General features: G+C 36.0%; 1 protein-coding gene across 28 annotated transcripts in view; it reads right to left on the reverse strand.

Annotated features, from left to right (window-relative positions):
• The window catches only part of RBFOX1 (RNA binding fox-1 homolog 1), a 1,074,031-nt gene that overhangs the window by 347,071 nt on the left and 711,481 nt on the right, over positions 1 to 15,479 (reverse strand). For 25 of the 28 annotated variants that reach the window (XM_051631846.1, XM_051631815.1, XM_051631814.1 and 22 more), the window contains one exon: positions 5,036 to 5,077. The exons of the other annotated variants lie outside the window; for them this stretch is intronic. In XM_051631846.1, coding sequence (XP_051487806.1) covers positions 5,036 to 5,077 — 42 coding nt within the window. The remainder of the gene's footprint in view (positions 1 to 5,035; positions 5,078 to 15,479) is intronic. 28 annotated transcript variants of the gene reach the window in all.

A 15,479-nucleotide genomic window follows, 5' to 3' on the forward strand; every position in this document is an offset into this window, starting at 1 on the left:
AACATGAGGAAAGGAATGGAAGGTTTTCACAATGGCATTTCATCAGTGGCAGAGACACAGAAAATACCTAAAGGCTTCTTTACTATTCCTGAAAGAATTTAAAGAAACCTGGAGTGGCATCATCACTCTTCAAGTGAAGTGCTGCCAACATTCTTTCTTTGTCTTGCACTTGTCTAGCGTAACCTATGTAAGTTCCTAAAACAGTATGAGTAGTAAACACACATCAGATTGATCCCAATCTACTAGTACATTATAAGTTTTTTTCACCTATTAACCCTTTTTAATTTAAGAGAGGGATGTATAATACTAGCTAGTTTGTATACACATGGTTGGCAAATACATACCAAAAGATTTTCAGAAGGAAGAGAGTGACATTTTTTCTAATGGCCAGAACTAGCTGTCCAGATTTGTAGAAATGCTATGAATTACTATATTGCTTTCTGGTATTAAGGTAAGATATCACTGGACCCAGGAAACAAGCTCATATACCTTTCTTTTTCCCCAGTCTAATGTGGGAAAACATAGAGACTGAAAGCACAGGTTCTTTGGCCAACCACCACATAGTAAATTATTTCAGGAAATGCTAAAAATTAAGATCTACTTCACAAATCATTTCCGCTCAAACTGATAAAAAAACTACCATCTGCCACTGAATCACAGCTTAGCTCCTTAGTGCATTGGAGGAACACTGTACACAAAAATTACCAGTGGATTATTCTTAGATCACTGGAGAAAGCTTATACCACAATGATGAGCTTCAAAAATTTTCTTTAAAAACTTTCAAAAAACCCCCACCTGCACAGCTGAGCACCTTAAAACCTGATGAATAAATGCACCAAACAAAGAAACAAAGAAAGCTTTGCTTAAAAATTATACTGGACATAAAAATGCATTTGCTTTTGTTTTCTCTCTACCTGGGATAACTTTCATACATTCTTGGCTGCATGTCACAGCTTATTTCATTTACCATATAAAAGTGAAGAAAAACAGAACAATATTGAATGCAAAACTTCCTTTTGTCTCCTTAAAAATTAGCGTACTATAAAAAATAACTTCATATTAAATATGAGATGATAGTAAGAGCCTGCCCTTCCCATATTTCAAACCAGAGGATCTCTGACTGCATATAATGCATCTTAATAAAAAGTGCTTGCAAAAGAAGCTGTTAATTAGAGCAACAACTAAGTCACTTAAAATTTCAGATCAAGGAAGTTAATCACACCATTTACCATTAGACCTCATTGGCATTCAAAGGAACATTTGCAAAGCCTCCAAAGATAAGAGCTGCAGGTTGCTCTGTGCTCACCTCACAGAGCTCCACAAATACGGCTGCATAAGGACCAAAAGCATCAGCCTATATAGCAAAACTCATGCAGAAGTTCACTTAAAACAATTGCATGAAATTCATAGTGCAAAATAATAATTCCTTAGTTCAAAGGAAGGCTGGTTAAAACTGAGTAAGGTTTAAGTTAGCCTACAAGTTAAATAATGTACTTAGGCTATGATAAAAAAAAAATATCTATAATCCCAGGCTAAAGTCAGAACAGTAAGGAAAGTTCAATGAAAGCAGAAGACAGACTTCTGAGGCTTTCACCACACTTTTTTGTAGCTTTGTGTGCTACAGCTTATTTCTACCTAGGGCTGGTATCCTGATTTTCTTCACAGCCTTAAATAACTTGTATCATTCGCATTTCAAAGTCTGTTTTTCAGACCCAAATATAACAAGAAAAGTGCTTTTAAATTATTTTGAGCAAGGTGTGTGTTCTGTGTCTTTACAGGTCATTTATAACGCATCAGAATGACAATTACATTAAGCTCCACATAACAACTTATAAAACAGCAAGTGGCAATAGGGAAGATTCAGAGAAGAGGATAGGGTGTATCTCTCCAAGAAGAGATTTATAAATCAGGATTGGAGAGCACAAAACATAATGAGGAGGACTAAGCAGTGTCTTTTCTTTAAATTAAATACTGACAAAGAACAGTGTGGCTGGAGCTCTAGAGTGGTACTGATGAGTCCATTCCCCTTTAAAGAGACATTAGTTTTTAAGTACATCTTGATTTAAACAAAGCCAGATTCAAAAGCAAAAATAACTTAGACTTGTGAAAAGAAAAATTAATATTGAAGGTAGCAAATGGTAATAAAAGTCATTTCCAAGTGAAAGGAAAACTAAAAAAATGGCATTGATGCTTTGTTAATTATTTTTTTTGTTGTTTTTAAATTGGAGGGAAATAAAACAGTCAGCTTGTGTCACATATCCAAATGGAAGAAAACCTGACAAAGCCAACCAGCTGTAGTAGAGATAAAATTGCCATAACTTTCTCTATGAATTCTCATTTAAATAATTCAGGTATAATTCACATTCATATCTAGCTGGGAATTGTAGCAGGTTGGGAAGGTAAGTTACCAACTAGAGGGCAGTCTTATTTTCAAAGCTTGAGCACAAAAGGGTTAAAATATACAGACCTCCTTAATTATCAGAATTAACTGTAAATATAATGTATAATGGCCAGAGGCTCCAATATGAATCAGAGTTTCATTACTCCAAATGCTTTATTCCAGAACAGTGAGTCTCTGCTTTGTATTTAGAATATAAAAGCCAATTAAACAGATAAGAGGTGAAAAATAGCTGAATAAAAGAATATTTTAAGTCTTGGATATTTATTTCTATAGCCACACAATGTCTAATTATTTATTTGCTCTACTAAGCTTTAAACAAGCCCTTCTTAAAGTTCCTTTGTTGTGAAACTTCTTTAGGACTTGCAGACCAACGAACGACTAGGGAATCAATAAAGGAGACTGCCAGACATATTGCCATCTTAGATTTAGCAGGAGAGGTAGGAGATAACTTTTTAATTATATTATTAGATGATCCAAAGATAATCCAGTTTTAGCTCAGTTTAACTAACACAAATGGATGCTGGCATATTTTGTTGTTTTAATCCTGTTCTCTTGTTAATATTTCAGTTCTTTCAGTTGGGATAAACAATATTCTGATATAAGGAGACTGCCTCACATCAAAGTATTCATGGTAGGTCACAAATCCCAAAAGAAAATCTTGCAGACCTAAAAAGTTGTACAATTAGGCGGCCAACCTAAAGGGACAGAAAGGTCAAGTTACAGCCTCTGAGAGTCTTGAAGGTGCAGAACCTGGCAGTAGGGGGGCCTGTCTACAGCATAATGAAGGAGGGATCAAGGTGCCAGCACTGAACTGTGACCAAAACGTATCCATACAGTATATTGAAAATTCAGTGTGACCTCTTGTCACAGCACACGTGCTGTTGTAAACTGGAATATATTCTGGGCACTGGTAAACGTTTGGATGTTTGAAGACCAGGCAGGGGAAAGGAACAGTTCTGCAATTGTTGCTTTTGCTCTATCTGTGCCAGACTTCCTGGTGGCTCTACATTTTGTCCTACAGCCACCAGCTCTGACTCTGCAGGGTGGTGTAGTGCTTTCATTGCATCCCAGCCTCGGGAACAGAGTTTACACTGATAACTAGATTTCATGCAACAGGAACATCACATCAGTGGTGGTGACGTGGTTTTTTTCCCTAACTTGTCATGAAAAGTCACATTTTGATATGACACAAAGGCATCATAAGCACTGAGCTCACTGCTAGTTGTCAACATGTAATGGAAAAACACAGGAAAGCTTTACTGCATCACATTTTATCCTCTACTTAGAAAAATCACATATACTTTAAGAAAGAGCTGGGGACCTCCTCCCATTATATTTCAAAACTATTTTTTTTTTCATTCAAAGGAGAAAACTTAATAAAAACAATAAAACTAAATGAAAACTTTCTTTGTTCTCATAGCACAGCTACTTCTTGACAAGGTTGTCCTTCAGGTACTTTTGCAATATTTTAACTTTGACAGCTGCTCTGTTGAGACATTACTACTGATAAAACAAAGCTTTGTCACTTCAGCATGAGTACAATAGCAATGCAGTCACATATCAGTAAAAAAAGAATCAAGGGCAACATGTGATGCATCCTTCTTGCATAACTTGTTTACCAGAAATTCCACTCCGAATATGGTGAAGACCAGCAGAAGCATCTAGATATGGTGATGAAGTTAATCTAATGAATGGATGTTTAAGAACACTACACAAGTTATTTTAAGACTAGAGTATATCCTTCATACTTCTAAGTCATGCAGGCACTGTAAACTGCCAACCCAAAGTTGCCATTCTTTCTATTTCCAATAATATTTGTTGCCATGCAAACTTATACTTCCTTCAGGCCTGCCTCTTCCCTTGCATATGGGATTTCAAGAAAATATCCATCATGTGGTATCAATGAATCTAAGTCTATTAAGCAACACTATGATGACCTAAAAGCTTTTTTTTTTTAAGCAATTAAAATTCTTATGCCTTTCCAAACAAATACTAGAATCAGTCAGTTAAGCAAGAAAATACTTGTGATAAAAAGCATCTGTGCAAGTACGTAACATATAAAGCATTTAAAGGCAGCAGGGACTAAAACCTATTTGAAACACTGTCACTTTAACATATGAAAAGGGGAAAACAAAATAAGGGTCAGCAAGCTGGGTTCAGGAACTCCATCTTGTTCACAGGTTGTACACAACCAATATACACACTAACATACTTGGACCTTTTCCTCCCATTCTCTCAGGTTCTTAGCACCAACTTCTTTCTGAAAGCACACGTATTATAAACAACCCAAACTAAAGTACCTTCCTGTTTGAAACAGTCTGGTACTGGAGAAACGCTGAGAAACTCAGTCACCTTTACCACTACTAAAACTTCATATGATGAATAAGAAGAGCACTCTGAGTGCCAAGAGAGGTCCTGTAAAGAGGTATTTACTGCCAAATCTCACTAGATGATGGAAGAAAAACCTTTATCCTGTAACTCTTTTATATGGTGATATGCACAACATTTACCAACAAGCAACAAATTATCTAAATATGTTTCTCTTAAGTAATCCATGTGTCACTCTGTTGTCCACAAAGTAGATTCTGCTTATGTTTTAAAGACACAGAACGTTTTGCATATCATTGCACTTACCCTTAGTTGTTCTCTTTCACAACTCATCTGTTGCTTTGAAGTCTACAAGAGGAAAAAAGAAAAAAGAAAAACAAAAACAAAACTTTGAAAGCATAGCATTCTTGCCCCAACAAAGCTATTAGGTCTACATAGCTTACATGAATAAATACTAGTAACAGCCATGTGTCTAAACACAACATTGTATTGTGGATCTAGATGGAAAGGAAATTAACACCAAAACCCACCAAAATTTGGAAGTACAAAAGCTATTTTGAGATTTACAAGACTCACTGGCAGTTCACAGGGAGCAGCTTTCCACTTTTTTTGTTCTATCACAAGTCTGTGTTACATGTCTGAATATTCCATTACTAAGATATTATGATATTACTCACAGTATACCTTAGAAATAAAGATATAGAAGCTGCAAGAAGTGATAAAACTATTCCTGTGACAACTTCCAGTTCCAATATGGTATAAAAATAAATCTGAGTATGACTTGATCCCAATGCATTTTTCTTTTTTTCCAAGTGCTGTCTTTATGTTCTGCCACGTTTAAGAGAAATACTCTTAGAATCTGAGAGCTGGTTGCTGAGCAAGACTTCACTACCAAGTAACAGCAGATGTGACACATCAGTCAATGGCAGCTGACAAGTTGAGAAGTCAACACTCTGCCAAAAAGAAAGGGGCTCCTCCTGCCAGCAGGACCTCTTGGGCAGAAGTCTAAAAGCTTTGCTCAAGTGCTCAGGAAGGCACTGAGGTGTTGATTTTTCTGACGTGTGGTGAGGCTGTTTCATTTTTGGATTTGTTTTTAGAACAGTTTTAGATCCATTAGCAAGTATCATTAGCATTGAAGTGTAATAATTGTCGTTTCTGTGCTTATTTCATGGCAAACAATTCACAACACATGAGAAAGAAATCTGATGCAATATTTTCTAAGGCTATGTTCAGAGGTTTAGAGTACACTTTTCAGTACCTTGCACTTATAAAAAGTTAAAACATGGACCAATATCCATATGTATGAGATACTTTTACTCTGTTGTGCTGAAGAAAAGGGGAACTTCTCAAAGTGAGGTTACATACAAAAGAACAAAACTGCCCAACTGTTTTTTAACACAGAAAAATGAGTCCTAATAAATAAATTACAAGCTAAACCTTATACATATATGTATATATAAAAATAAGTTTTACAACAAAGTCCTTATACAAAAATACAAATATAACAGCATGAAATGCTCTTCTCTAGCAGGGAACAAAAAGAAATTCAGCATAGCTCTGTTTACAGTCTTCCTCTAAGGGGTAAAATTAAGTACAGCTCAAGTTACTATCTTTACAGAGTAATGATTCCATTTTTCAAGGTTTATGCCTTCACACCATTTAGAAATTAATGTAAGGTTAAATTAGTCTGCATTGTAAGTGTGATAAGTCTTACATAAGTCTCAAGAGTTAATTTTAGATCTGAATCTACTCTAGTTGCATCCATTCACGTTGTTTAAAAATATAGAATATTTCAGTTGTGAGGGACCTACACTGCTCTTGTAGTCCAAGTTTAAAGTTAGTTTGGTTGGGTTCTTTTGTTTGGTTTGGTTGTTTGGTTTTTTGACTACTATTATTCAGGTTTTTCTCTGTGTAAACCTCCACACACAAGTATTACTTAAAATGTGAATAGTTTCAGACAATGGCCCTACACACATCATACACGTTTTAAAACCTGAAGGAACAACATGATGGTTGACTGAAGAAAACAAAGTGGGCAAAAAGGAACATAACAGACAATGCAATGCATAACGTAATGCTGGAATATTATGATTGCTTTTAATTCAATTTATTTAATTCTGTGGCATATCTTGTAACATTTTCTTCTTTTCTCCAGTCAGATGCCTAGAGAGCATCTTTTGCAACAGGGCTATTCTTCTTAATATGTCTGCAGAATATAGTTCTTAATACCTACCTCCAAAGAATACAATCTACTACTAATACTTCAGTACGAGTAATAATTTTAAAAGCTTGAGAAGAAGCCAAAAATGAGCCATGTGGAAAAGACATTCAGCATGGAAATCAACAGGGTACAAGGCTTACTCAAACTGTTGCTGTAAATTTAATTGTTACTTAAGAAACAAAACCCATCAGATTTACAGTTGGATAATCCTTAAGTGTGTTTATCTTCTGTTTTTCTTACCCTTGTACTGCACAGGCATATATAGCTCAAGTCTATCTGATAAAATACATAAACAAGGATAGAATTAAAATCCTTTCAGTTTCCTCTGCCATATCATGTTGGTGAGGCTGGACATGCTGATTCCATATTTAGGTAAACTATGAAGATACTTTATTCCATAGCAGCTGCAAACCGTCCTGTGGTTCTGCTGGTTTAGGTTAAGTTGATTATCGAGTGTCTTTTGTTAAGACTGTCTGAAATTTCTATTTACTGTTTTATTTACATTTAGATATAGGGGAAAATATATTCAGATTGTATGTTTAACATCACCCTTCCACAGAATATGTTGTCCAGTTCCCCATGGAATGAAACCTGTGGCTCTTACCTCACAATAGTTGCACAGATTTACAGGCGTTGTCTTCAGACAGAAGGTGACAAAGGTGATTACAGATAAGAAAATATATCTAGACAGGAAGAAGTAAGAAGACCAGAATAATTCAGCCTGGAAAAGAGATGGCTGGGAATTGGTGTCTGTGAAATCATAAATAACATGGAGCTGGAAAAAGCCAGAATGACTGCTGCTTCTCTCTCCCCCTGAAAAAACAACTAGATAGCAACAAATTAAAATAATAGGTGACCAGTTCAAACCAAAGAAACAATGACTCTTCATACAATGTGTGTAAATAAAGGAGTAGGTGCTGTGGATTAAAAAAAAAAAAGAAAAACTTACAGCCAGTCATGAAATGCACAGACACCACCTTTGCCACACCGAGTTCCTGGAGGCTAGAAGAAAATTCTGGAGGCCCTTGCTTTGATCCCCTCCTTCCCTAGGTCTGCATTATGATGGCATCTCAGACTTTGAGGCCTCCAATCTGGCTCAGAACAGCTGGATGCATCTAATAATATAAATATGCAAGCTCCCAGTAACTGGGTATTTGAAAACATTTGGATATTTGGTGGTGGAGAGGGAGGAATTTCAGAATAGAAGAAAGGCAAAATTTGAAAAAAAAACCCCACACCAAAACAAACAAACCAAAAAAACCAAAACAACCCAAAAAAAGTGTATCAAAAATCTGTGGAGTAGAGCAAGGGTTACAGTTATTGACTGTTTAATCAGATAATTAGTCCTGTGTTTTAATTAGTAACCTGTAAGGCTATCATTCTAAACATAAAACTGATTTACATCACAGAGCCAGAAGATTAAATGTTATTTTAAGATTGAAAATTTAGGAACAGTAAGAACAGACAACAGAGAACAAAGAGTGAATAAGAAGAAAGATGTACAAGTCAAGAGAGGGCGATTGCTTCTTAACACCCAACTGCTACACCCCATCTGCCAGCAAAGCAATTAGAGCAAAAACATCCATTTATTCTAAAACAAACAGCTTTCATATGAATGTGAGTTGTATTTTTTTTTAAAAAATACTTTTACTTAATCTCCCACCATGTCCACGACACTTTATTTACCAAAAGAAATGGAGGAAGACAACAGGAGTTCTATGCAGGACACAGCAATGGCAGCAAGTTCCTTGTTCAAAGTTCAGCAAGTGGTTGATTCCAGACTGTATGTTTTAGCTGTAATAACGAAGTCCATTTCAGTGATGGCTTCCCTCAGAGAGTGAGCTTCCATGTAGCTAGCCCTTCATACTAGAAGCTTTCCAGAACTAAAGCAGCAAGGCTCAGTGCTGATGCATTATTAGGATGTGATTTAGAAAAAACAACAACAAAATAACCCACCAAAAAAACAAACTTTGCTTAATGAAAATATATTTTTTTCATACTTCACTTTTGTCATCTATTTATCTATCTATCATCTCTGTCTATTAATCAGTTCAAGTTTATTAAAATACATCTGGGAGAGGCTCATTTGGGCACAAGTAGCTTTCTGTGGAGCTAACCAGTGCCAAATCTGCTCTCTCATTTTGTCTTTTTTGCTATCTATGCCAGTTTAAGAGAAACATCCTGGCAGCACTAAGCACTTAAGGGAAAACATAAATAATGCATTTACAATATGTAAACCTGTACAGATAAATGAGAGAAACTGAAAGCCATAACATATTTAATTAATGATCAAGAGACCTTAGAAGCAAACCTTGTGCATATCCTGCAATTTTAAATACAGTGCATCTGAATTCTAAACTTACTTTGTTATCTCTCTGGATTGAACCGTAAACACTGAACTATTTATTTCTTTTAGTTCAAGACTGCATGAAGAACCTGGTCAATATTTTCAGTGTCGTTATGTCAAGATCTTCCATACTAGAATTTAGTGGAAAAAACCCTAAAATATTGATTCTCTTTAAAGGATTTCATCAAGGAAAAAAAATTAAAGAACCTGAACAACAGTTCAAGACTACAGACGTCTTTTTATAAGACAACAATCTTACAAGACACTCATGCTGCCAGGCCTATAATTCTGAACAAAAAATGATGCTTTGGAAATACTGTGCAACCCACTCAGGTCATTCTCTGGTGAGTTCATGAGCACAAATAACCATGGAAGTATGTCTTGTTTTCTTTACATGACCACAGCAGGGAAGAGACTGCAGGTCTGTTAAATGTATTTATCAGTCATCCATTCTTCATAAAGATATGCAAGCCCTAGCTCTGAAGAAACTGAAACACAGAGAGAAAATAGGACTCATCTGTGGATGAAGTGGAAAGGTTCAGAGGGCAACAGTATTACTCAGGTTGATACAGACTACCAACACTCAACCTGGGGAGTTAAGTGTAATTTTAAAGAAAGGATTTAGGTGATGGGGCAAAGACAAGAATTTGATGGCAACAGACTCTGCTTAAATTGCTACAGAAAAACGATTTCTGTTACAGTACAACATTCCCAAGTATTTTGCAGTTAAATTCAAAAAACTTCCAGGGTCAAGAAGGTCATTTGAAATGGAGCACAGTCCTAGAGGGTGAAAGACAGCAAGTAAACAGCTGAAGTCTTGTATATTCCAGCTGTTTTACTAAATGGACTTAGCCTGTATTCTGAAAAAAGTGTCTGTAGAGTCATCCTGTTTTCAATGATGTCACACCAGAACTACTTATCCATGATTTTCTCTGCAGCTTAAGATGCCTAGTCTAACAGTAGCTCCAAGAAAGGCCCACCAGTATTTTTGTCTCTCTTCTTCCAACCACAAAATGGACAATGCAAATATGATTACCTGAATTGTAACAATATGCTGGTTTCATTAGGATAGTTTACAGTCAATAGCCACATATGAACTGTGGAGCGTGAGAGGCAGATGGGAAAGACTTGGCACTGACCTTGGCACAGTGCTTTTACCAGAATTTAACTTTACAATTGGTAATTGCTTCTTTATCTGATTAAGTTATGGTATTTCTCCTCATTCCTACATAGACTAAGTAGCTGAAACAAAACCATACATTTCTCTGTCACAGTGATGCTAGATGTATTTCACTAGATACTATGAGACAGTCTATACTTCACACTATTTGCAAAATCCATCTGCCAGTGTTTTCTCTTACTGGATTATCCATCCCACTACAAATGTATTCCCTCAAAAATAAAGTTCTTGGGTTTCTTCCTTGCCAGGTTGCACAGAAATGCTGTGCTACATAAGAAGATACCCCATACACTGACTGTGGTGTATTTCACATGGAAACAGTCACTTCCCCTCCATCATTTTATTACATATTGGTTTTATCTCACTGTCATACAGAATTAATGAGAAATGACGCTTCAAGTTATTTATATGTGGGAAGAGTATGGCCTTAGACCTAAATGTAAAAATAGTGCTGTGTATTAATTTAACATGGCTTCTCAGTACTTCATGTGAAAACCTAAAACACAAATGAAGAAACTGCCAATCCCAAGAGCTTCCAGTGCCACAAAGTAGACCCTGAAGCGCTCAAACATAGAAAGCTCATAAAAAATACCGCTAAATGCTTAAACATAATGGATTCTCTGAACCCAAAGAGCCTTTGGTAGTGACTCACAGCATTATCAAGAAGCTTTCCAACATAAAATCAAGAATATTTCTTCTTGAAGGAGTAAATGGGACCATCCTTTTATTGTAGGAGTTGGTTAATTTTTTTTTCTTCATGTGACTCCCGGAAGCACCCAAATGTTGAAGAGAGTTGAATGAAATGATACATTGCTGAAAACCTATAGTCTTTTTGGGTACTTTGTGTTACCAATACAAAGGGGTGCACAGTGTGCATGTTTATGCAAATTTCTCAAGAACAGAGAGGTTTGAGTTTCTCTTAGCTAGGTATGTGTGTTTGCATGCCCAGAACTGTAATTTAATGGGGTTTTATTACAACCATCAGTTATCGTGCTATAGCAGTAGCTAGAGGGACCGATTTATTCTCAAATGCCCTTGGCTTGGTATTGTATATCGACTAGCTCTGCTGTCATAAATATATTTGGGTGAAGAACTGTCTACAATTCTCTGCGTAATATTAAGCAGAGTTAAGGTTTCAAGTGTCACATACAAGTGGGTTTATTTCTACTGGAAGAAACAGGCAATTATTATGGCCCATTGAGCTCAGATTAAGCATTTCCATCAGAAGAAGAAAAAAAAAAAAAGAAAAGAAAAAGAGCCTAGTGCTACAATCCTTGTAAAGCTGTAAATGCAAATGGGGGTCCATCTCATCTTCCATAAAAAATAATCTATAGTTTTATAGGCATTTCTCGCTCGCCTTTTCTTCTTACCCTCAAATTAGCAAAACACGCCTAACAGGATAATATTTTTGAGACAAAAAAGTATAAAATCTCAAAAAATAAAACAGAAACACTAAAAAAAATTTGAAATATTAAAACAGCTTGTACACAATTATTTCCTTATGGAAAATAGCTCCTTTAAATCAATTGAGAAATCCCAAAGTCCAGTTTTGACCAATTTTCAGACTTCAGGCCAAGATTTTATTTTTCAGCAAGATTCTCTGTACTGCTTGACCAACGTTGGGCACCAGTGCATTTATATTGGATACTCCTTCGCCATAGACTTTAATATAAACTAGGAAAAAGGACTCTTAAGAAAATATATTTTGCAAGTTCCATTCTAGAAAAACACTTGTGCAGTAAAGCCTCAAAATGAAATTCCACATGCAGGTTCTACATGTATTAAAATTCTGCATGGAACAATTCCATGAGCAACTTCATCTATACTGAGTATTCCAATTTAAACTCCATTTACACATAAAAGACTAGCTGTAGCACATTTCATTTAATTCCCCTGCGTAGCACAGTAAGCATAATAAGGAATAATCCGAAGCCAAAGGCACTGCACTAAACAGCTTAAATGGACACTAGAAAAGTAGTAATTAAAAATACGATGTTAAAGCAACAGCCAGTTTAGAATTAAAAGTATTTTATCTTAGAATGCAAACACTACCAAACCAAGCCTGGCTTATTAAACGTATTACACTGTTTACTGCAACATGATTTATTTTTTTTTAATAAGAATATTGCTATTGCAAAAATTTACTCTTGATAAACACTGAGGCTGGTGTAAATACTTAAGAATTCAGATATATTAATTCATATCTGAGTCTCAGGTACTGCTACCAACTTTTGAACTAAACTCTAAGGGTCTACATGACATAAAGAAGGCAAAAGAACCTGGTAAGCTGCACAGTAGATTTTTCTGAAGTAAAGACAATCAACAGAGACTGCTACTAAAAGCTACAGGGCAAGAACATACAATTAAGACAAGGTTTAAGTGCAGACTTCATTTTACAGATAATAGTATCTTATATTTTGAACAGAAAATAAATACTAGTCTGTTCAGGTGCCAGTTATACCAGCTGCAGATAACTCAGGAAGACACTTCAAGGAAGAGGAGAGAATGCAAGACTGACAATAAGGATATTGCTAGAGACAGGCATGGATTTTCAGACAATTACCAAAGCTAGTTATGTTACAAATTGCTACCATAGGCATTGCCTGCCTCTTATCAGTAAACATCTGGAAGGCTACTTGCTCTGCCTGTGGACTGACAAAAATAAGTCAAGTTCATTCAGTCAGCCATGCTTGACAAATTACAACAAAATCCCCAAACACAGCTTTTATCTGGCAGGTCCACATTATTGGCTGCACCATTATAGAAGGAACTGGTCTGAGAAGATATTGCCAGGTCAGCAAGAAGCCAATGAACTGACAGAGATCCAAACTTTGATCTATTCTATTCCTCAGAGTTGCTGTTCTTCTAATTAGAAAATTACTCTTTACATTGTAATAAAATGGAAGACTGCGTGTGTATGGACATTTACATTTCTATATATACAAAAAAGTTGTTAAATTTGTATGAAGTGACCCAAAACATACAAAAACGTCATACTCCAGTATTAACCGAACAAATCAGTCATCAGTAAATTGTTCTGGAAAACTTGTTTTATCTGCAGATAAAGCAGAAAATCCTTAGAATTTTTAACAGTATCAACCATTTAAATTCTACGGTTGTTTTTAACTGAGAGGTAACCATACCCTTTATAGTTAATTTATTTGGTTAAGCTGTCAGTATTCTTGTTTCTTCTGGTTTTTGTTTGTTGGTGGTTTGGTTCTTATACAGGCAAGAACTGGCTTAAGCAGAATTGGTGTGCACATTTAAAATTTTTTTACTAAGAAATAATCCATGCCTATATGGTTAGATGTAGTTTATATATTCTTGGCAGTAAAATCTAATTTAAAAAAAAAAAAGGAAGAAAAAAAAGAAAAAAAAAGGAAAAAAGAAAGGTGAAGACCATGAGTAAATTAGTTTTCCTGTTTTCACATATCACTCTACCTACAGCTTGAAATGTTGGTGGATGGCTTCATTATTTGTGAACCATATATGTGCTACTTTAGCTCTTAGGAGAGAAATGCAAGGACATAAAGGGAAGATACAAATTCATCACAAGAATCCCCACATTTTCAATAGGAAGTTGGCATCTGACTCTCATTTATGCTTTTTATGTTCCCTTTCTGTTTTGATCAGGGGATGCAACACTAAGTTCTACGCTTGCACACACAAATATCACAGATCAAAACAGAAGATTTGTACCCTTTGTTGCACTTACCAACTTGATAATGAATCTTTTCAGCAAAGCAGAGGTTGCCTTTACTGCACTAATTTATCAAAGTGTTGACCCCTCAGGTGGTATTTTCCTAAAGCATAGCAAAGACATGGAGGAATTATGCCTTCATGAAGTTTACAGAGAGAACTTCACACCCTGTGTATAATATTTAGAAAATATACCCAAAAGCAGAAGTGTTTTTTCTTTGTTTTTGAATGAATGAATTAGTCCCAGAGAGACAAAATGTGCACAGCCACCACGAGGGCTGTTGTTCCTCTGTGGAATGAGCTTGACCTGTGCTGCCTTAGGCTCCCCCCCCACACACACCCTCCTCTGTGCAGTTCCCCTGACCATTGCTGTAAGTGCGAGAAGCTTGAGTCCCAAGAAACTTCTGCCAGGTATTTAATGAGCTCTAAGACCAAACATGCCACAAGGAACCTTTTACACCATTTTTTACAACTCAGATAACGTTACTCACTGAAACTGTAGTTGGATAAGCAGGCAGAATGTTTGGCTCTTAGAGCCACAAAACAATCACTCCTCAAAGCTGTTGATATTAGTATAATGGATAACAGTGCTTTTGTTTTTCTGATTTATACTCTTAGTCTTGCATACAGAAGGCATTACTTAGCTCTAGCTTACAGGAACAGAATTGCAGAGGAGCTGTACTGAAACCAGTAACTTTAGATTTAGAGACGTAACAAAAGGTAAAAGTCTTACGGCAACTATCTGAAGAGTAACTTACACAAAGTCACAGATTCACTGTGGTTCAGAGTACTCCAGAAATGTGGCAAAAACCCCTTCTTCTGCTTGCACCTAAAGATCATCATGCAATCACTTGCCACAATTTTCAAGTTGTCACCATGTGAGTAAGAAATGACAATTTCAGTTTGGACTAGATGACCTTTAAACGTCTCTTGACCCAAACTACTGTATGATTCCAATAGTAACATAAGCAAAATAAGTAATGGGTTTTTTTGTCTGCATTATTACAATGAGTTACCATTTAACAGTTGATTATCTTTTAATATTCATTAAAAAGAAAAAGACAGCAAGATGATTGCAGTGCCAACCACAGCAGTGTTGAGAACAAAATACACCAGTAAATGAGAATAAAGTCAGCAAGAATTATATGGTAATATTGGCTATACTTAGCCTCAGACGATGGCACTAACAAGAGAGAGACTCATTATGGTTTGCCAGGGTTTTCTCAGTGAGTTAATACTTATGTCTCCAGACTGCTCCCAGTGATGAATTCTTCTAGGAGTCCTAAGGTTCCTCCTCTGAGAG

The sequence above is a fragment of the Apus apus genome, chromosome 14 (assembly GCF_020740795.1).
Source record: "Apus apus isolate bApuApu2 chromosome 14, bApuApu2.pri.cur, whole genome shotgun sequence".
In the NCBI taxonomy this organism is placed as follows: Eukaryota; Metazoa; Chordata; class Aves; order Apodiformes; family Apodidae; genus Apus; species Apus apus.